General features: G+C 33.7%; 1 protein-coding gene across 11 annotated transcripts in view; it reads left to right on the forward strand.

The window, feature by feature from the left end:
• The window catches only part of Ank2 (ankyrin 2), a 230,350-nt gene that overhangs the window by 85,061 nt on the left and 123,864 nt on the right, over window positions 1-21,425 (forward strand). For 6 of the 11 annotated variants that reach the window (XM_077803582.1, XM_026389696.2, XM_026389699.2 and 3 more), the window contains exons 5-9: window positions 6,483-6,581; window positions 10,745-10,930; window positions 11,366-11,389; window positions 14,640-14,738; window positions 16,102-16,200. In XM_077803582.1, the coding sequence (XP_077659708.1) occupies window positions 6,483-6,581; window positions 10,745-10,930; window positions 11,366-11,389; window positions 14,640-14,738; window positions 16,102-16,200 (507 nt within the window). The remainder of the gene's footprint in view (window positions 1-6,482; window positions 6,582-10,744; window positions 10,931-11,365; window positions 11,390-14,639; window positions 14,739-16,101; window positions 16,201-21,425) is intronic. The other 5 variants (XM_077803583.1, XM_026389704.2, XM_026389707.2 and 2 more) reach the window with 1 other exon arrangement.

A 21,425-nucleotide genomic window follows, 5' to 3' on the forward strand; every position in this document is an offset into this window, starting at 1 on the left:
CATTTATTATCGTCACCATTTCAGTGGATCAGGAATTCAGTGGTAGCTTAGCTATGTACTTATGGTTCGGCATCTGTCGGGAGATTATAGTGCAGATGTTGCCCAGGGCTAAAGGTTTTGAGGCTAGAGAATTTACTCCCAGGTTGTTCTCCCAGTTAGTAAGTTGGTTCTAGTTGTTGGTGGGAGATCTGAGTTTCTTCTCATGTGAGTTTCCACATGAGCGGCTGTTTGAGTGTCATCTAACATAGCAGCTCATTTCCTTCAGAGAAGATAATCCAAAAGAGAAAGCGATGCTAAAGGGCTATAGATTTAAAACCCTAGCCTTCAAAGTCATATACCAACCATCCCACATAATCAATACCTTAGAAGCAAACCTTTAAGCTCTCCTGCATTTAAAAGATGCGGAATTAGGCTCCACTTTTTGAGAGAAGTGTCAAAGAATTTGCAGATGTATATTGAAACCACCACAGGCATTAAGAGGAATTTGTATTTCATTCTATTTTATCTGTTTGTCTTTTAAAAATATTTACCGAGCACATACTATGTGCTAAATTTTTTTTATAAGTATTAAATAAAGCCTCTCAGAATGACAGAATAACACTTGTTCAAAAGAGAAGAAGGATATGGTAAGAGTCTCAAAGCATCTCTGCCACTACTGTATCTACTCACCTCCAATTTTCTCCTTTACCTCTGTAACTGGTCAGTCCACTTGGCAATCAGTGAGTCTCTGGGTTAAAGAGTCCTCAACTGTAAAATGACAACTTCCTTTTCATCTGTAGCATTTCCAACTAGAAAAACAAGACAATTTCTTAATCATTGAAAGGTACTTAATGAGCTTTGCAATATTGAATTAAAAGTAAGAACAAATAACATAATAATAGGTAATTTTCAGATATATTAATTTATAAACCATTAGAAGTTTTCATAATTTCCATGCTTGGTTTCAGAGTAGTATATTTCAAAGACTATGATTTAGTTTATGCTTGATCTACAAAATTATCTAAGGAACAGCTTTAGCTGAGTGGTAATGTGTTAGGATTCATTAACATTTTTTATATATCTATCTAGCAAAGAGATTTTCAATTTAAAAAAAATTTTAAGGACTTGAGAATTATTTTCAAATTCTTTCTTAAATAGGCTTTTACTCATGTTGGGCAATATGTATTATAGATTCTGTATGAATCTATTTTATGTAATGTGTTATATTATCTGCTCTTTGGGGGCAGGATCTATATTTGTTTCTTTCAAAAAACCTAGTCTAGTATGGGTCATAGTTATATTACTAACATAACTGGGAAAAAATAATATTATTTGTTTAAATTTTCTAAAATACAGGAAGATTTTAAATTTGGAAAAAAGTTATACCTATTTAATAAATCTATAAAAATAACTATAATAAATGACCTATAATACAGACTGAAAGAAACCACATCTAATCTTTTCAATCATGAAGTTTAATATAAATGCCTGAATACTAAATTATATTTTGAAGTACCAAAGTTATATTAATATTTCTAAATCTCACTTCTTATCAGGATTATGATGAAAATCTTCTTTCCACTCTGCTAGACTATAGTCTGGCCACTTTCCATGTCATCCTCTTCATTCCTGGCAATGTCATTTCCTTAAAATGCAAATGTGTTCATGGTGAACCCCTGTTTAAAACCCAGTGATTCCCAAGGTGTTAAAAATAAAATCCAGACTCCCCAGCACGGCAGATGGTACTATTTTCTGCCTATCTTCTACCTCCTCTCCCCTCTAGCATTGAATTATCTGTAGGTCCACATTTGTCCTACATGTTCTCATCTCATATTGTTTCTTCTGTCTGAAACACCTTTTCTGCTTCTGGGTCTAACTTAGGTGTTTCCATGACTCAGTTCACACTGAGTCACTCCCAGTAACATCCTTCAGATACAATTTCCTTAGAAAGTTGAGTTCTGTGTCCTTTATCTATGTTTTCCTTATATCCAATATATCACTTTAAAAACTAAAAATTTATTTATTTAATTATTTATTTAATTATTTAATAAACAAATGTGTTCACTGAACTGTCATTTGCTAATTTGTTCATCTTAGCTCTGGACTGTGAGTTCTTACAAACAGATATTTTTATTTTTTGTCTCTGAATCACTAAGGCTAAACAACAATTTCTGACAGTGAAGAGTCACCAAACACATTTTCTATTGAATAAATATAAATGAATGACAGATAATTAGTAATTTCCTACAGGCAGGGGTAATGTTCAAAATATTTAATGATTAGTTGCTAGAGGTACTGATGGGTTATGTCAGAATACTCTTAACAACTGCTGATGCTGTGCTTCTTGTACCCACCAATATCAATCCCAGAAGTAGGGATCTTTGACTTTTTTTTTTTAATATCAACATGAGAAACTATATATACTTTCATACCTACTTGTGTTTGGACTATTTTAGAAAAACATTGAGACATAATATGTGGGCAAGTGCCTTAATGCATGTACACAGAGACCAATTATGATGTGTGGTTAAGTCACTTATGTGTGAAGATGAATGCTTTCCTGTAAAATTTACAATGGTGTTAATGTGCTGCTGGGCTTTGTCCTAATTACTCAGAGGAGTGTTCACATTCTCCAGTGGGATATTTCTTGTTAAGTAGCAGTATGGTAAGAAAGGATCATTTGCACATCTTTAGAATCTGCATTAAATCTTTATTGTCTCATTTCATGTGTTTTATATCAGTAAACAATTCCCTCATCTCTTAACCAGTGTTGCCTTAGCTCATGTTTCTTTTTTTATGTACCCTATTGCAAATTCTGCAAAAACTGATTAATACCATGTTTCCATTCTCCTCTCCTACCACTCCAAGCCAAAGCATTCATTTTAGAAAGAGTAAACTTTTAAAAATACAGATGCAATCATGGTACTTCCTACCCCAAACCAATCAACCATTCTGCATCACTTATAAAAAAATTTCTTTGGGTGCTTTAAAAAAAATGAGTTTTGTAAAAAGTGCATGTGTCTGGGCTTTGTGCATGGAGATTCCAGTTTGGTAGGAGTAGGGTGGTAGAGTGGTACCTAGGCATTTCTAACAGTTTCTAGAGGAGATTCTATCTCATAGCCAGGCTGAGGACTCCTCAGCTACAGATAAAGTCCCAACTCCATTACAAGAAGGTTATTCTTGAACAATAATTAGCTATGAGATTTTGGCCAAATTGCCTACGTATTGGACCTTAGCTGCTTCATTTTAGTAGGGGAAATAGTGCTAATGTTGCAGCACTATGCTAAGTATTAGAGATAGGGTTGGGTCATGAATCATCCAAACTGAGATACTCCGGGACATTTTGCATAAATGTGGGCTATTCTAGGCAAATTGGGGCATGCAGTCACTATAATTTGAGAACATATATTGAATGCATTTCTCACAGTGGCTAATGTAGCAGAAGCTCAGTGGATCATTTTTATTTTTGTTCTTAATATTTGTTTTCCTCCTCTGCTGGAAGCCCAGGAACACAAGGTTATGATACAATGCACACAAATGGTATTTGTGATGTACTGTCACCAAAATCTTAAAGTTTCCTATGCATGGTCCTCTCCCCTCTGTTTACTATATTTTGTAAGCCTTGATTTCTCTCCCCTTTCCTTTTTCTCCCTCTCCTTCTCTCTTTCTCTCTCTCTTTTCTTTCTACCACTCTACATTCCTTTAATACTTGCAGGTCCCAAGGCAAGAGTGCAAAAGGGACTCACTTATAATTTTTAAAATTATAAAATATAGATTGAACTAACAAGCTTTTAAATAAGTGTTCTATTTTGATAACTACTAAAACAACATGGCAAATCCATATATAGACTTCTGCACAGTTCCACACAAGAAGTATGGTGAGAGGAGTGCCAAGCCTGGACCTTGACCTATGGCCAGCCCCTCTGCTCTTCTTATCCCTGGCTTCATCTGCATTTCAGGACCACCAGCCTATTCAAGCTCTGTTCATCTCCTGCTTCCACTCTCCCTAGTAAGCAACTCTTAGGGTGTGTATTTGATTCCCGTTGCTGCTGTAACAAATTACTACAAGTTCAATGGCTTAAAACAACAACGAATTTATTCTCTTCTAGTTTTGAAAATTAAACTTACTGGGTTTAATCCAAAGGTTGGCATTGTTGTTTCCTTCTGGAGATGTTAGGTAAGAGTCTATTTTTCTTGACAGTTCCAACTTCTGGATCTGTACTCTTTGAATCATAACCCCTTCCTCCATCTTTAAAGCCCATGGTGTAGCGTCTTCTCTCCCTCTGAACTCTTACTTCCCTCTCATGAAGACCCTTGCAAAGGCATTGAGCCCATTTGGCTACTCCAAGTTTCGAGGTCTTTAATTTAATCATGTCTGCAAAGTTCCTTTTATCATATAAGGTAGTTTACATGTTCCAAAGATGAGGATATTGATATATATGAGGCCCTTTATTCAGCTAACCAAAGAACCCTTGGGAGGATGACAAGAAAGAAGCTTGAGGAAACATTGGGAACATACTCAAGAACACTTAGGCAGACATTCTGGGCAGCCAGGTATGTGAGGGGTGGCCTGGAAGTCAGGAAACACTGGGGTCATAGTGGGCATGTCTCCTTGGCCCTCAGCATTTGCTGCCTTGCTCAGCCAGAGGAGGTTCTGCTACAGCTCACCACCCAGGGCTGGGGCTGTTGTAGAGGCACAGACCAAAGGCTGGTTCATTTCCTTTCCCCTGTCGATCTGGAAACCACTGTCTATTTTCCTTTCTCTTGATCTAGCTATAAGATTCCGCTGGAGGAAAAATTTCAGCCAATTGCTGTACTCGATTAAAAGTTCTTTTTCTCTTTTTGCATCCCTGCCTTTTACTTGTCATGAAAGATCCCATTCCACACCCACTCATTGTTTTTAACCATCTTCCCTGGCTTTCCCTTCCTTTGAATCTCTAATTCCATCCTTCCGCCACCTCTTCATTGTTCTTAAAATATACAAGACTTCACCTGCTTGCTGTGTTTAAAAAGTATGCTATCGAGCCAGCAAATTATTCCTGAATCCTACAACATTGTTAATTCACTCCTCTGATAATATTTCTTTTTTTTAAGTTTTAAATTTTCATCTACCATTTGAAGCCTGCAGATTTTCTTTTATAATCAAACTTAAAAATTACTTATTCTGCTTGTACATGCTGTATATATTTTGCTGGATTTGGGGCATTTGAATACTATTTCCACAGTCATAGAGTATATAGAAGAATTTTTATGTCAATAAAATAATTTTACAATGCTATTTTTCTCCTTTTAAGTTAAAAAAGTCTCTGAATACTCACCTCTGTTTTTACGAATTCTTGTTAATGCATGGAAAATTTGAGGAAATTATCAATGTTTTAAGATTCTTGTGGTTGTGAAAGAATTGCTGGGTTTTGAGAGTTTATGAACTATTACACAAACTTTATTTTTAAATAATTTTTTTGGTGTTTCTTCTTTTCTTAATGGGGCTTATATTATTCCTACGGATCTAATGAAAAGGTAACCTGCCAATTTAAACTTAGTTTTAGAATAATGTTGTAAATTTAAGTGAATTTTTGCCCAAGTCCATAATAATGTAATATTCCTGTAATGTGTGCTCCGTGAGGACATGTGTGTTCCTCTTGTTCGATGTTTTTCAGTGATGACTTAGCTACTAGCAGCTGGATTTTGATAATTAATTAATTAAATAAATGCAAAAATGGTAACATTTCAGAATGCTCTTAAAATAATAAAATCATGTTCAGTACAGGCCATCAGGCCATGCTATTTCAATCAGAATGATAAGATACAGTTTTTTTTAACTTTCAATCAAATTTGCAATTTCTTCTAGCCTATTCTGGTATAAGCAATAATTTATACCCATAAGAATACTAACTAAATTGTTTATATTCAAGGCAATACAGGTCTGTTTAAATAGTTTATGAACTGATAAATACAGAGGGCACTATATATTATTTTATATATAGTGAGAATTCTATATGCTCTATAGAATATCTACATAGCACAGAACTATGTAGATTAAGATAAATAAGTATCTTCAGCAGTTTTGGGAGATGAAAAATGTGAATCTCTGGTATTAAAGTGAGAAAAATATTTTCACTCTGTTCTTTTCTCCTCATTTCTTTTTTTTCATGACATTTTTTAATTTTTTTTTTTGAGTAAAAGAGGATTCTAATTTATTTGGAAATATTTCATGAATTTGCTGTTAGAATTGCAAGCATAAATTCATAACTATAATAGAGAAGTAATAGTTACTTCTCCTCATTTATTTATTTCTTTATGAATTGTTTGCGGGAATTGGTCAACGGTGATCTAGTCTCATAATAGTAATGACATACATGATTTATTCAGTGTGAAGGTATGCAATGTAGCTTCGTCATTTGAAAGGTTTACTTCATAATGTCTCTTTCCTTGTGCTATTGTCTTCCATGGCTTAAGCTTTATAAATGATTAAAGCTGTCATCTTTTTTATCATTTGTTTTCAGAATGGCTTCACTCCCTTATACATGGCTGCTCAGGAGAATCACATTGATGTTGTAAAATATTTACTGGAAAATGGAGCTAATCAGAGCACTGCTACAGAGGTAAGACTGCCAGTCCAAGTCTTAAGTTCTTTGATTATAATGTCCATGTTCTTTATACCAGTTGCAAAAGCTCTCCATTAACTTTTCTAAAACATGCTGGCAATACTTATATTATAATTACAGAGTGGCTATGAAGAAATGACCCAGGCTTGTGCACACCGTTCCATGAGTTTATGCCCTCACTTTAGATTCACGGCCACTTATTCTTACATGAAATCATGCCTGTGTCAATTTGGGGTATTCTACTTTCGCAATCTTTATATCATTTTAAAAGTAGATTACCATGAATCATAATCATTCCTTTTAATCAATATTTTATCTGGTTAAATTCAATACAATTCCTTGAAGGAACAATTTCTCACCATCAGAAATAATTCATAAGTATTTGTGTTACCACAATTTTCTGAGGAAAATGTCACTAAAATGCTATTTATACTGAAACTGGAATATGACATATGTGTGTAACTCTGTTTATGGCAACCACTAAATACCATGATTGACATCAGTCCGGTTTCAAAGAGTTCATTCAGGACATCTAATCATACAAGGGATTGGGAGGGGGCAGGGACTCTCAGCACACTACTTTTCTTTCCTACACATGTCCACCTCATAAGAAGATTTTACTTTGTATTTTCCATCTCATTTTAGCCTAGGCAGATGCAGGGGCAAGTCCAGTGATTTTCCAAGAGAGTAGTTTCTAGGTGTTGCTCCTGAAGCCCTTGAGCTTGGAGAAAATGCCTTGGGGACTCTTGGAGAGCTGGGAGTGGGTGATGTGGGAGAGGAGAGGAAGGAGCCTCCACTTTGACTTTTCCCTCCTCACCTCTTTTAACCAGAGTATTCAGGCTTTGTTTTTCCTGTTTCCTATTTTCTAGCTCCACTGATACAATTTTACAACTCCAGGCCTGAAATGAAATAGGACTGCTTGAATCTTGTAACCCGGAAACCATCTTGATAATTTTTAATATTGAATATGGCTTCCTTTCCAGACAATTAAATCTTTAGGTTAAATGAACATGAACTTCTTTCTACACAACAATGGCAGTCATTAAATCTATTAAATCCACTTCCAGGCTGTTTGGGAGAAAACTATTTATGGAGCCAATCAAAATCACTTTCTGACAGTTTATTTCCATTTAAAAAATCCCAATAAATCACTCTTAATAAGAACACATTTCCTACTTATAATCAGAAAACGCAGCTGCCCAATATGAAATGATTCCATATTCTTTGTTCAGAACAGACAGATTTTGCACTCTTGCCATAGGAGTACAAAGTGATTGTTATGATTTGGGGCCTTTTTTTCCTGAGACACTAATTCTGTCCATGTGAATATCTTTAGGCAAAGCTTGGGTATCAAAGAGACTGTATCTCTGGGAAATATACCAAAATAAGGAAATCTCTCTAATGTTTTATTCTTTTACTTAAAAGACAGAATCACTTACCAGGTGAAACTTGTACACCAGAGCCCTCTTAGTCACCATATAGACTTAATGTCTCTAGTGGAAGATTTAGGTAAACTCAGCTTGCCGGGCATTCTCAGCTGACTCAGGCTCTTCTGGTCTAGACCTTTGCAGCATTTCAGTCTGATTCCAAAAATACCCCTTTTATGTACTCTGCTTTGGTAGAGGCAATGTTACATCGTGATCCAAAGAAACTTAAAACCCTCTCTGGTTTCTGTACCAAGATGCAACTTTTGCAAATGAATGGGATTTTTTAATCTTAGCTTAAACACATGCATACCTTATTTGTTTCATTTAAAAAATCACCTTAATAACTAAATTTAACTTTTCCTGATTGAATGTATAAAAGTTTAATTCATTAATACACTAGCACTGACCCTTATGATTATCAAAAAACACACATATGGACTAAACTTTACACATTGCATTTTAAATGTATCATTTCTGTTAAAAAATGTTTGTAATGGCATATGGTTGGTTGTCATTTGGTATGTTATGCTGCATTGCTAAATATCTGCTATAATCTCATGGGCACAGATGTGGTTATGCCTAAAGGAGACACCCTGAACTGGTTGTTAGTACTAATTTGCAAAAATTAATTACTAATCAAGACATTATGCCCACTTTAAAAATCAGATAATTATGGAATCATTGAACATGGCAGTGAAACTCATGTGTATGATGAAATATTTAAAGTTGCAAATTTCTCATGATTATAGCAGTTAGCATTGATACATAAATGATGAAAAATGAAGCAACTGTAATTTAACCTGGATTTCCTTGAGTTAGTTGAGATATTTCAACATATCATTCCAAATGAGGTATAGATTGGAATAAAATCCAATAAAACTTGGGTGGAGATCTAGAATTACATTCTCCAAAGAGAGTTTACTGTCCTTCCAGTACCATTTTTATATTTCTCTGCTCTTCCTTCTTCCTGAATGTTGCCAAAATTGAAGGCTGATATCTCTCTAATAAAGTTCCATTCTGAAAGCAAATGCTTCATCTCCAAGAAAAAAAAAAGTTCACACTTTTAAAAATATAAGCTATCACAGTGTTTCAAGAGGTAATAAAATATGTATATGATAATGACACTATGTTTTCCCTGTTCAACGAGTGCTTAATCTGTGCCTAAATTCTAAATTTAAGCTAGCTGCCATTTTTCATCTTCAGACACAACATTCTTTACTCTTTCATTCTGTTAAGTAATGAGTTATTACTAATTTTAATTCTAATCTTATTAAAAAGAAAAAAATTACTTATTGGGGTTAGTACTGCATACATAATGTGGTATATTTGAGAAAAATTATTTTCCTTCAAAAGGCTACACTTAACATTCTAAAATTATTATTGAAAACAAATTTAGTAGTTACATTGTGGTAAATTACCATTGTCTCTATAATGCAATCTTTAAATGTCTAACCTCCTTTTCAAACTTTTTTCCTATTATTTATTTATTTATTTGGTATCAGGGATTGAACCCAGGGGAGCTTAACCACCAAGCGACATCCCCCATCATTTATTTATTTATTTATTATTTTTTTAAACTTTGAGATAGATCTTGCTAAATTGCTTAGGGCTTCATTAAATTACTGAGGCTGACTTTGAACTTGGAATCTTCTTGTCTCAGCCTCCCTACCTGCTAGGACTACAAGTGTGCTCCACTGTTCCTGGCTCTTGACCATGTATCTTGACCTCTCTTCTGTATATGAATGGAAACATTTAAGATTTGTTTCTAAACTTTTGGGAATCAAGGAGGTTTTTTAACAGAAATATAGCCCAGAATATCTATTTTTTTCTATTTACCGATCACCTTTCCAGGAACTAAAGACTTGTTTTTAAAGAGAAAACATGACGTTCCAAGTTGCCTAGCACAGTTGTCTTTTTACCCCTGAGCTCCTTCTAATTTTGCATTATCTGTACTGTTGTTTGCTTAGCACTCTTTTTAACTTTAGATTTCAAAAATCAGTTTATAAATGTTTTATAGAATATATATTTTATATCTAAAGGCTCTTAAAGAAAATTTAGTTTAGAACAAAATTAATGATTATCCTAATTTGCCAAAGAGTTTTAGATCACATTATGTCCCAAACTTCCAAAATTGGATTGGTAATAGCCATTCCATCCACAATGGTTATCATTTTCCCAGCCAATACAGAGACATTGAGCAACTTGCATAGTTGATCGTGTGTGTGTGTGTGTGTGTGTGTGTGTGTGTGTGTGGTGGTGGTGGTGGTGGTGGTGGTGGTTACCATATTTGTGATTCCCAGTCAGATTTAAGTTCCACTCTATCTTAAGTTCCACTCTTATCTTCCCACATTTTCCTTCTCATAACCAGGCATTCCTTAGGGTTTGTTCTAATTTTTATTTCCCATTAAAATCATACAAGTGATCAATTAAAAAAAAAACAATTACAACAACAAAAACATACAGGTGATTACATTCCGGCTTCAAAACAATCACACCCTTTAGGTAGTGTGCTTTGTTAGGATACATCTTTTAAAGAAATCTATAGAATAGAATTTAGGAAAGAAATCTGATTAACTTAGTCCACAGTGTGACAAATGACTAATTATGATCTGCTTCTGATCTTGCTTATCAGTGTTCATTACTACCTTAAAATTTAGAGACACCACTGCTTGGAGCTGAAACCTAAGAATCTGGATGTTAACGGAAGATATTTTTCTTCCTCGATTTTGCCAGGATGGCTTTACTCCTCTAGCTGTGGCCCTCCAGCAAGGACACAATCAGGCAGTGGCCATCCTCTTGGAGAATGACACCAAAGGCAAAGTAAGGCTGCCAGCTCTGCACATTGCAGCTAGGAAAGACGACACCAAATCTGCGGCACTCCTGCTTCAGAATGACCACAACGCTGACGTCCAATCCAAGGTAAAAGCTGAGTGCATCTGTTTAAAGGAACTCTGTGCTGCCAGATTCTTCCTGGGGAGTGATAAAGAAGTAGGCCCCGGTGATAATGCAAAATTACTCCTGCTCATGAAAAGAGATAAAATTACTTTCAGAGGTATTTCAGAAAGACGGGGTATTTGGGTACACTAGAAAAAAAAATTAAATGCGAGATAATTTTCTTTAAATGATGAGGATTGGCTATTGAGAAATTTGCTTCCTTCTGTTTACAATCATAAATAATAGAAAAAGAATCAGAAAGAAACAACTGTATTGCATAGTGTTTTGGGACTTTTTTCTGAGTAGACTACATTTTGGCATGTTGGAATAGTATCCCCAGTTCAGCAAGCAGATTGACTGTTTCCTTAATTTTGCACTGTGTAATATTTTCCCTCTTTTTCCCATACAACACTGCTTCAGATGATGGTGAATAGGACAACTGAGGTACAGTATTGTGATTATACCAAAATTTGCCTTATTTTTATTTATTTTTAATTTTTACCCAGTTAGAATAAATGCTCACTAATTCATACTAATGATTAAAATTTCCATGAATGGGAAATCATTTAGAAATTTTTCTTATAATTAAGGAAAATTGATAGTTCAAATATATTTAATGCAACATCTATTTGACGTGTTATTAAATCAACGAAACTATTTAAATACAAATTTAAAGTTTATGAGACTAGACCATGAAATAAAACTCTTCCTTAACATATTTTAATAAGTGAGCTTTACTCTTAACTTTTTGCAAAGAAGAGATGTGATCTTGATTTCTTAATGAGAATTCTCAGATTAAAGTTTAGAGAAGTGAAAATGAGAGAGGTTTCTCTGTTACCATGTTTTATATTTTTGTCTAATTGCAATTGCCTTTTTACCCCTGTATGCATTTTTCTTTATCACTTTGTTTGTAATCAATAATCATATCGAGCATATCATGTGCAAAGCAGTTACTTTTTTTTATAAGTCTTAAAACACTTGCCATTAAATCATTGTCCTCATATGAAAATAGATGACATCAAGCAACAAGAGTAATAAGTTTTGAAATCTCTCAGGGTGGGATATGTGTGTGTGTTTGGGGGTGGGGTCTAGTCTCTCCTTGGCCATTGCTGCAGACATGCCCTAACAGAAACATTGTTGAAAGTATATTATGGATATTATTCTATACCCAAAGACAAGTGGCTGATCATGTAGCTTGACTTTCACTGGAGTGAGGGAATTTTTTTTTTTTTTTTTGGTGCTGGGGATTGAATTCAGGACCTCGTGCATGGGAGGCAAACACTCTACCAACTGAGATAGATCCAAGCCCCTGAGGGAATTCTTTAACATCTTATTTGATTACTGGATTATGGGCTCATGGAGATTATGAAGCCTTGAACATTCATACTTAGTGTTGAACAATAGAGATGTATTTCTAAAACTATAATTTTCTTTATCGACATATTTTTGTTTTGAGATGGTAGCAGACTTGAGTTATTTGTGTCACTTCTTTTGGTCCATATCTATGCATGGAACCTAGGTCAGAGACAAAAACAAAAAAACAGCAGAGGCCCCAAATCAATGCTTTGGTGAAATTATTCAAGATAGGAATTGTATAAATTGATCTTTATTACTAATTACTGATTTTAATACATTTAATTTTTTAGATGCTCTTTGGTGAATATGATACATTTTTGAAAACAGTGTTAGCTCTAAATATCATATTTGAAAGCAGCACTTTGGATTCAATTGAACTTGGTTATAAATATTTCTCTTAAGTTAATCGAGCACCAAGAATAGGAATCATTCCATCTGTAGTCTTGTGGAAGGGTGAACTCTGCCTCCCACTTCTCTGTTAATCAGGGAAGAGTCCTCTGAGAGGGCTTCTGTTAGTCTTGTGCTGTTCCAAGACTCACAGGCTGAGGCATTAGCCTGGATGGTCAATGCGGATGTATCAGACAATAAATTCATTTATTTTTGCAAATGAGAAACTAATATTATTATACTTGAATAATTTGAAAATGTTCTACCAGCAATCAGTATGTTTTTTCTGAAATTATAACTTGAATAATAGACATACATTCAGGGTATGCCTGGGTGACAGGAAATATCAAGATAAAAATGAAAAAATCAATTATGTTTTAAAATACAACAATTTGACATTTTATAAAATGATATCCGGAGTAGACTGACTTTTTTTTTTTAACATTTTGACATGACTTTTTGGCAGTACCTAAATGTAAAATAAAAATATCTTGACCACAGTTGTGGAATTTTGGATTGATAATTACTCTTCTCATTTTGGATCTTGCTTCTCTACAGTTAAAAATTATTTGCAGTTAATGTTGCTGATAGCACAGAAAAATTTCTGTTACCTAAGTTATCTGAGAATTTATTGAGAGTGTTTTAAAAACAAAACCACTAAACCCACATATCAACTCAATAGAAAAACAATGATTGTAATTTAGAAAATATTTCTTTTAAAGTAATATGGTACACATCAAAGTTCAGTTCAAATAAAAAAGAACAATAGAAAATAATCAGAAAACGGCAGGATGTCATAGCCAATTAATACTATTTTAAGTAATGAAAATAGAGTGAAGAAGATGATCAGATCTTTGTGCAATTTAATAAGAGTTAAGACATCTATTGTGATGATTAATGTCTTTTGGGGAGCAGGGGTTACTGGCGATTTACCCAGGGGCACTTAACTCTGAGCCACATTCCCCCTTCTTATTTTTTTATTTTTTGACAGGGTCTTGCTAAGTTGCTTAGGTCCTCACTGAATAGATGAGGCTGGCCTTGAACTTAGAATCCTCCTTCCTCAGCCACCTGAGTTGCTGGGATTAAAGGTGTGCGCCACTGTGCCTGGCCAAAAGTTTTAAAGCAAATTTTCATCAAAAATAAATAAATAAATAAATAAATAAATATCTACTTTTCTTTACATAAAAAGTTCAGATGTTATTTTTTTAACATTTTCAGAATAAATGATTTTCTAATGCCTGTATAATTGATCTAACCTGGTTGCCTTAATCATATTTTATTAATAAAAATTAGTTTAATTAGCATTCAAAATTGGACTATGCTGAACTTTTATTTTGTATTCATATTACTACCAAGTATATTATTTAATTTTTCTTTAAAATTTTTTTTTCATTATAAAACATAGCCTGATTAATCAGTTGTAAGGATATGGAAATACCATGACAGGAATTTGTAAGAATTTTCACAGTTCCAAAGACATAATGTCAACCAATGCTATTTTACAAATCAAGAACAAAAACACAGGTTTGAAACCTTCTCCCAAGGAAACCACATTTTTAAAATTCACAATGTGTTAATTCTATGGCTGAAACTTTATGTTTTTTAATCACATTTTGTTTTTCTCTATTATGCTAAATCAATTCAAGAAACATGGTTTGGAATAAGCAAATCTGATAAATAGATAAACATTTGTGATAATTAAAAATAATGAAACCAGTGAATGTAGAATATTTATTTCTTTATATAACTATATATTGCGCATTTACCTCTTTATGTAACTATCACCACATAACACTACAATTTGAAGAGTCTTTTTAAAGCATTTATTATCTAAATTATGTTTCTCATATATTAGGTAAGCGGTAAAGTATGTGATTTTCTTCATTGGTTTGGTGACCACAGCATAAAAAGTGAAATGCTTTGTCAACTGCCATTTCTTTTCTTTCCACAGAGTGGTTTTACTCCTTTGCACATAGCTGCACACTATGGAAACGTCAATGTGGCAACTCTTCTTCTAAACCGGGGAGCTGCTGTGGACTTCACAGCCAGGGTATGGATTGAAATAGTTTCATATCTTAGGCAGCAATAAACGGGTATTTTATGAAAGTAAAAGTGAACACCAATGGCTTTCTTAAAGATTTTATTTTTATTTTTTCCCCTTTCTTGGAACTTCCTAAAAGGTACTAGATTTTCCTTTTACTTTTTTTTTTTTATATCACAAGAAGTTCTTGGGATTCAACAAGTAAAAAATAGGAATGTCCTAAATTCACATGCACACAAATTATTTGCAATAGTTGAGGAGACTATTAGTTTTGACAACAGCTTTAGCAGTTATTTTTAAAGATCATTCTGAAAATGATGAATAATCAGCTACAAGTTAATAAACAATGGAATATTATACACAGAGAAATTTTTTGTTTAATGAATTGAGAATTCATTCATACGAAGAGTCTGACTAAAATATAGAAACAGAAATAACATGGAGTATTATCTGCTTAATGGTATGGAAATAATTCATTTACATGAAAGATATAAAATTCACATATGTGATAGTATATAGTATAAATCAATTAATGCAAGATTTGAATATTCAAAAAAGTATGACAAAATAAGGTACATATTCTTACCATAGTGATAATTTTTATTGTGTTTTTCTCCTAAGAAGTTTTCTGCACTGGAACTATGTTGTGCTGTTTTCAAGTTGCCTTTATTACTGAATTATTCTAAAAAATATGTTTATAAGAATCATTTTCCATTGGATATTAATATGTATATTTGTATGCTATTTAAAAAAACTTGTTATTTTTAGTTATGCATGACAGTAGAATGTATTTTGACATATTATATATACATGGAGTAAATTCCCATTCTTTTGGTTGTACATGATGTGGAGTTACACTGGTCATATATGAACATAGGAAAGTTATGTCCAATTCATTCTACCATCTTTCTTGTTTCCATCTTCCCTCCCTCCCCTTCACTCCCCTTTGTCTAATTTAGCTATACTTCTATTTCTAAGTGTAGAAAACTTTGAGATCCCAGACTTTTTAAGAACATGGATATTATCAAAAGACTTTATCCTAGGGACTATATCCTATGTTAAATAGAATTTGAGCTTTTGTTTCTACTACACCAAAGTTCTCCCTTTTCTACTCACTGTAATGTGTACGTTCAGTACACTCATAGCCATTGATAATTTATGCTGTTTTATTCCATTTTGTATTCTCTAACAATAGTGCTTTGTAGTTTGTGTGCTTCTTTGGTCCTTAAAAAAAATCAAAGATATTGAAACAGTAGAAACCATGGGTCAAATTACCAGGTGGTCATTTGTGCCCTTTGTGCCCTTTGACACCAAGTCCCTGCTATCATGCCGTCATACCCAACTTGCTCTGTTTTGTCTTTCCTTGATGTAGAATGGAATTACTCCTCTGCATGTGGCTTCCAAAAGGGGAAACACAAACATGGTGAAGCTCTTACTGGATCGAGGTGGTCAGATCGATGCCAAAACTAGGGTGAGTGTCTCTGTTCTTTAATTGACTTCCATTATAATTTCTTTCTATCCTCTTACCAATCACCTTAAAACACTAGTCAGTAAACACAGACAGTGTGTTTTCAAGGAAATTGCTACCTTGGATTTGATTTAAATCTCATACAATATTTAAAGGCTTCATATCATAAAGTGAAATTAGTATTTGCTCAGAAATGCCTGAAAACAGAATGTTAGCCCCTCAATGTAATAGTTTCACATTTTTTTTGTCTTACTGATTTTCTGGGAACAAAGATCAAAGATTGAACTTATACATCTCTCTTTTGGATAATTATAAATAAGAACCCAAATTTGTTAGAAAATATTGGGCTATGAGAATGTGATTTTTACACAAAATATTTTAATACATGCTGAAAATCTTGTTTCTAACATCAATTCCTAAGTCATTTTTCTTTCTTTTTTTTTTAAGTTGTCAGTGGATCTTTATTTTATTTATTTATATGTAGTTCTGAGGATCAAACTCAGTGCTAGGCAAGTGCTCTACCACCGAACCACAACCCCAGCCCCTTACATCATTTTTCTTAAGTGATTTTGTTAGACTAATCTTAACAGGGGATTTGCTATTATTCTTATTTAAAAAATACAGTTGTCCAATCTCCAGGACAAAAACAAACAGACAAAACCCCCAAACAATAACAACAACAACAAAAAAACAACAGTTGTTATTTTGTACATTTACTTGAATATCATCTTGATGGATATGCTATCCTTCATTCATTTCAAACTTGAGTAAAATGTCATTCTGTGTTTTTAATGTATTCCCAATAAATCAGATAATATGATGAGCAGTAAAGTACAATTGTTACTAGGACAGATTCTGAAAAAGACACTGATTGATTTCAGTCTCTACTTGCATCATTTTCTAATATGAATAATATTGCCGTGTACTGATCTTCTCTGAATTTAAGCTAATACTACTTTCTACCTCATAAAGTTGTATGAGAATTAATTCTTAGCTGTTTATTTGCCTTCTTTAAAAATGTGGAATGGGTAAATGACTTAGCTACTTGTAATTTTTTAATAATATTGCTGACATTATATGCAATTATTTGCTTAAATATAATCTAGTGGGTTAATATTAGGTTTATTGAAGTAGATTAGGTTAATCATTGACTTTAGCAAAAACTTTAAATATTCCTGTAATATGAAAATTTTGAAATATGTGATATTAAAAAGGCTATGAAAGTTAATGGATAGAATGTATAATTGTGCCGGGCATGGTGGCACACATCTGTAATCCCAGCAGCTCAGAAGGCTAAGGCAGGAGGATTCCAAGTTCAAAGCCAGCCTCAACAAATCAGTGAGACCTAGTCTGTAAATAAAACACAAAATAAGACTGGAATGTGGCTCATGGTTAAGTGCTCCTAGGTTCAATCCCTGGTATCAAAAAAGAAAAAAGAAAAAAACATGTCTCTTGTAATATTTTCTCTTTATTTTGATTAATTCTGGAACTTCATGTTCTCAGTCCATGCAATAAGGATTACATCTAGTACCCTTGCACATCTTGAGGCAAGAAAATATTTTTAAATAAATCTCACCATCTTTAAGTCTCCAGAAGCTACGCCCATCGTGGACTACAAATTCTGGTGTTAGATACTCTTGCAGAATATTGCTTTCTAAATCTCATTTTTCCAGGACATTTGGTTCAAGCTGGCTGTGTCAAATTACATGGGAATTCTGGAGCAGTTTGTTTTATCTGTCAGGAGCTCTGTTGTGGTGTCCAGTGTCTTTGCCTCAGTGTTTCATGTGGTTCTACCCTTTGCCTTGTAGGCATGTCACTTCCCTTGCTATGCTGTGGGCACATACAATTTGGAACTCCCAGAGCTGCATGCTTTACACCCTTGCTCTTTATATTTAAAGCAAAAGAGTTTCTGCATATTCCTCTATTACTATCACCATTACTAACATTCCTAACACAATTCTATATTACTAACATAACCATCAACACTGTTTCTCCCTTATTCTGACTTTTTTTTCCCTATAAGACACCTGAGATTACCTAGAGGAAGAGCACTTTATTAATGATTTTCTGCACTATTCATTCATTATTCAGGCAGTTGATTTTATTATCATTGATTACCACAATATTTATTTAGCTCTTTAAAAGATGCTCCAATTTATGTAGCTCATCTACATGTCATACAATTAAAAAGTTTACCTTCCAAAAGACAATTCTTAGTACTTACAAAAAGTGGACTAAGAAATGAAGAGAAATGGAGTCTTATGCTAGTTCTGCCATTTAACTAATTACCCTCATTTTATTCATTTTGCCAGTTAAAAATCCACTGTGTTAGGAGGCTGGGAATGGAATATTTGGATCATTTTTCACTTCTCATAGTTAGATAGAGCAAATAAATTACTTTCAGGGTTTTAAAAAGAAAGATTTTCTGATTGTGTGGATTTCAAGGACATTCTATTCTTTCATTCTTTCAAAACATAGTTATTGAATTCCTGGTACTGTGAACCCAGAAGATACAAGTTAACAAAATAGACTAGATCTCTGTATTCATAGAGATGCAAAGTTCCCAATACCCAAGAGACGAGGTTAGCAGTGTGCTGTTAAAAGTTTAATTCAGGTTCTCAGAAAAGCAAAAGGAAAACAAAAATCTTGATTTGCAGTGTTTTCCTGGGTTTTTTTGGTATAAATAGCTCCACCATGGTCAATTTAGCTACCAATATGGTATCCCTAAATGCAGAATTGGGAAGAGATATACAGAAATTAGCTCTCTCTGCTCAGTGTGAGCTAGTTGGCTTCAGCACATGCCAAGATTGTGCACAATATGGAATAGTACAGTATTGGGCACAATATGGAATAGTACCAAAATGTTTCCCCCTTAAGTTCAAATACTTACTCTACTCTAAGTGGTAGGATATTAAAAGTACTGTTAAATTATTTTCATTCTGGCTGAAGCTAGAAGACCTATATCCCTGTTATCAAAGACAAACTCAAATAGGAGGTAAATGGGACCAAGACTATGGTCTGGAATTGAGAGGACAATTCTGGAGATATCCTATTTGATTACTAAAATAATGGACTATAAGGGCCAGGGGTGCAGCTCCGTGGTAGAGTGCTTGCTTAGCATGCGCAAGACCCTCAGCTTAATTCCCAGTACTGCAAAATAAATAAGTAAAATAAAAATTTTTAAAAATAAAATAGTAGTTTGCTTTTTCTTTTGTCCTTTGAAAATGTATTTTTAAATAAAAATATTTAATTTGTTCCTACTTTCATTTTAGATTATATAATAAAATTTCTATACATGAAATTTAAGATTATATCACTTTTTCATTTTTGTTACAGAGTTCTCAATTTCCTCTAGCAATCAAATTGACCATGAATACTCTGAAATTTTGTATATCACATTTGCATCTTGATGACATTCTCATCACTGACAAGGTTCTACTATGTAATTCAGAGAAATTTTAACCAGATCCCTTTTCTAGTGTCTAAAAATCCTCATTTTAATATTGAAAAATAAATTTTAGAAATAGTTAAAATGAACTTGTTAATTCAGGCATTATTAAGGGCATTATTCTTTTTTGTTGTTTTTAAACTTATTTATTATTTAGATGTGGAGAGGCCCCATGTGAAGATTATGTTTAAAATATTGAATTATGGATTTCAATGAAAACAATGAAAGTATAAAAAATTAAAGGATAATGAACAAAAAAAATCACACCAGAAAGAGGGATCACCCTTGCTACTATTAAAACCATAATAATAATGGCCACTAATTGTCACATGCACATGATGATCTAGGCACCCTACTAAGCCCTCTACGAATATCATCTTATTTCATCTTCCTAACAACTTGTGAAGCATATCATTTTTTTCTTGGTAAGAAAATATGCTGAAATTAACAGGTATTCATTTGAAAAATGAGACTACCAGAAGGGAAAAATGAATTTCAACCTAGTTAAGTCATATGACCAGGATGCACAGCTTAGTTATTAACATTTCATTATAATAAAAGGACTTTAGGAGCTATTGCTACAATGACCTACGCAGACAGGGAGGAAAGGAAAAGATAAAAAAGAAATGGCTCTAAAAAGCTAGTGCGGAGATACCAACTAGATAGATGGTAACCCAGCAATGTGGATTGATTGTCTCCTGTCAGAGTTATCCACATCATGGTGGTAGCACATCCATGTGGAATGAACTGCTCCTAGTGGAAAAAAAAAAAAAAAGGAAGGGGACTTTGGAGAGTGAGACAAAAGCATAATTTTCAAATTCAGGATTAAAAATTTAAGTAAAAATATCAGAATACAAAACTAGGGCAAGATTTTTTTCAGCATTAACTCAATACTGTACTTTGTAGAAAAGATTCAAGTTCTATTCAGATTGAGCATATTGAGCAACTTGAATTTGAGATCATCATTCACACGTCTTTTATAAGAACAGACACATTGCATCATTAAACATAAGATTTAGAACTAATCTAATCCATATTGTTCCTTAATGTTCTTCTAGGCATCTTAATGTTCTCCATGATGTTCCCATTGTTATCCTGGGATAACAATCATGTTGAGGTTTCAACATGATTACACAATGACCATTCCATGGAATTCACAGAAAACAGCATTCCACATTTTCTAAAAGTGATGTAAGGCACCATCTCCTACCTCATCTTCCATACAATGCTGTAAGTTAAACAGGGCAGGAAAAATCATCCCAGTTTTATATGTGATGAAGCTGAGTCTTAAGGAGAGGTGCCCCAGGCATCTGATCCGAGATTTTCCCCAGGTCTCTGTGACTCATTGCACTGGATGCTCTACCCACTACATGGAATTCCTCAAACTCAAGATATCAATTGCAGCATCCACCAGGAATATGAGCAGTCATACTATATCCAGTTATTGTATAGCTTTTATAGCAACTGTTGCTCTGTAGTTTCAGCAGGGTACTGTTATCAAGACACAAAAGCATAATCATTTTGCCAGCACACTTTCCTTTATAGACTCCTATCTGGTAAATTCATTAAAAAAATGTGAAATCCCACCTATGGTAAGTACTTTTTTCTGGAAAGGAAATCTTGTCATGTTAGTTCTCCTGTACCCCAAGTTGCAAAATCTTTTAGTTATTCAGTGTCTTCATATGAGCTAAATACATTTAAATATCAGACAAGGTCTTAGCCAACAACAGATGGCACACTCTAACTGATCATTTGATTAGAGTTTATTAAAGGGTCTATT

Source organism: Urocitellus parryii, chromosome 10, assembly GCF_045843805.1.
Source record: "Urocitellus parryii isolate mUroPar1 chromosome 10, mUroPar1.hap1, whole genome shotgun sequence".
In the NCBI taxonomy this organism is placed as follows: domain Eukaryota; kingdom Metazoa; phylum Chordata; class Mammalia; order Rodentia; family Sciuridae; genus Urocitellus; species Urocitellus parryii.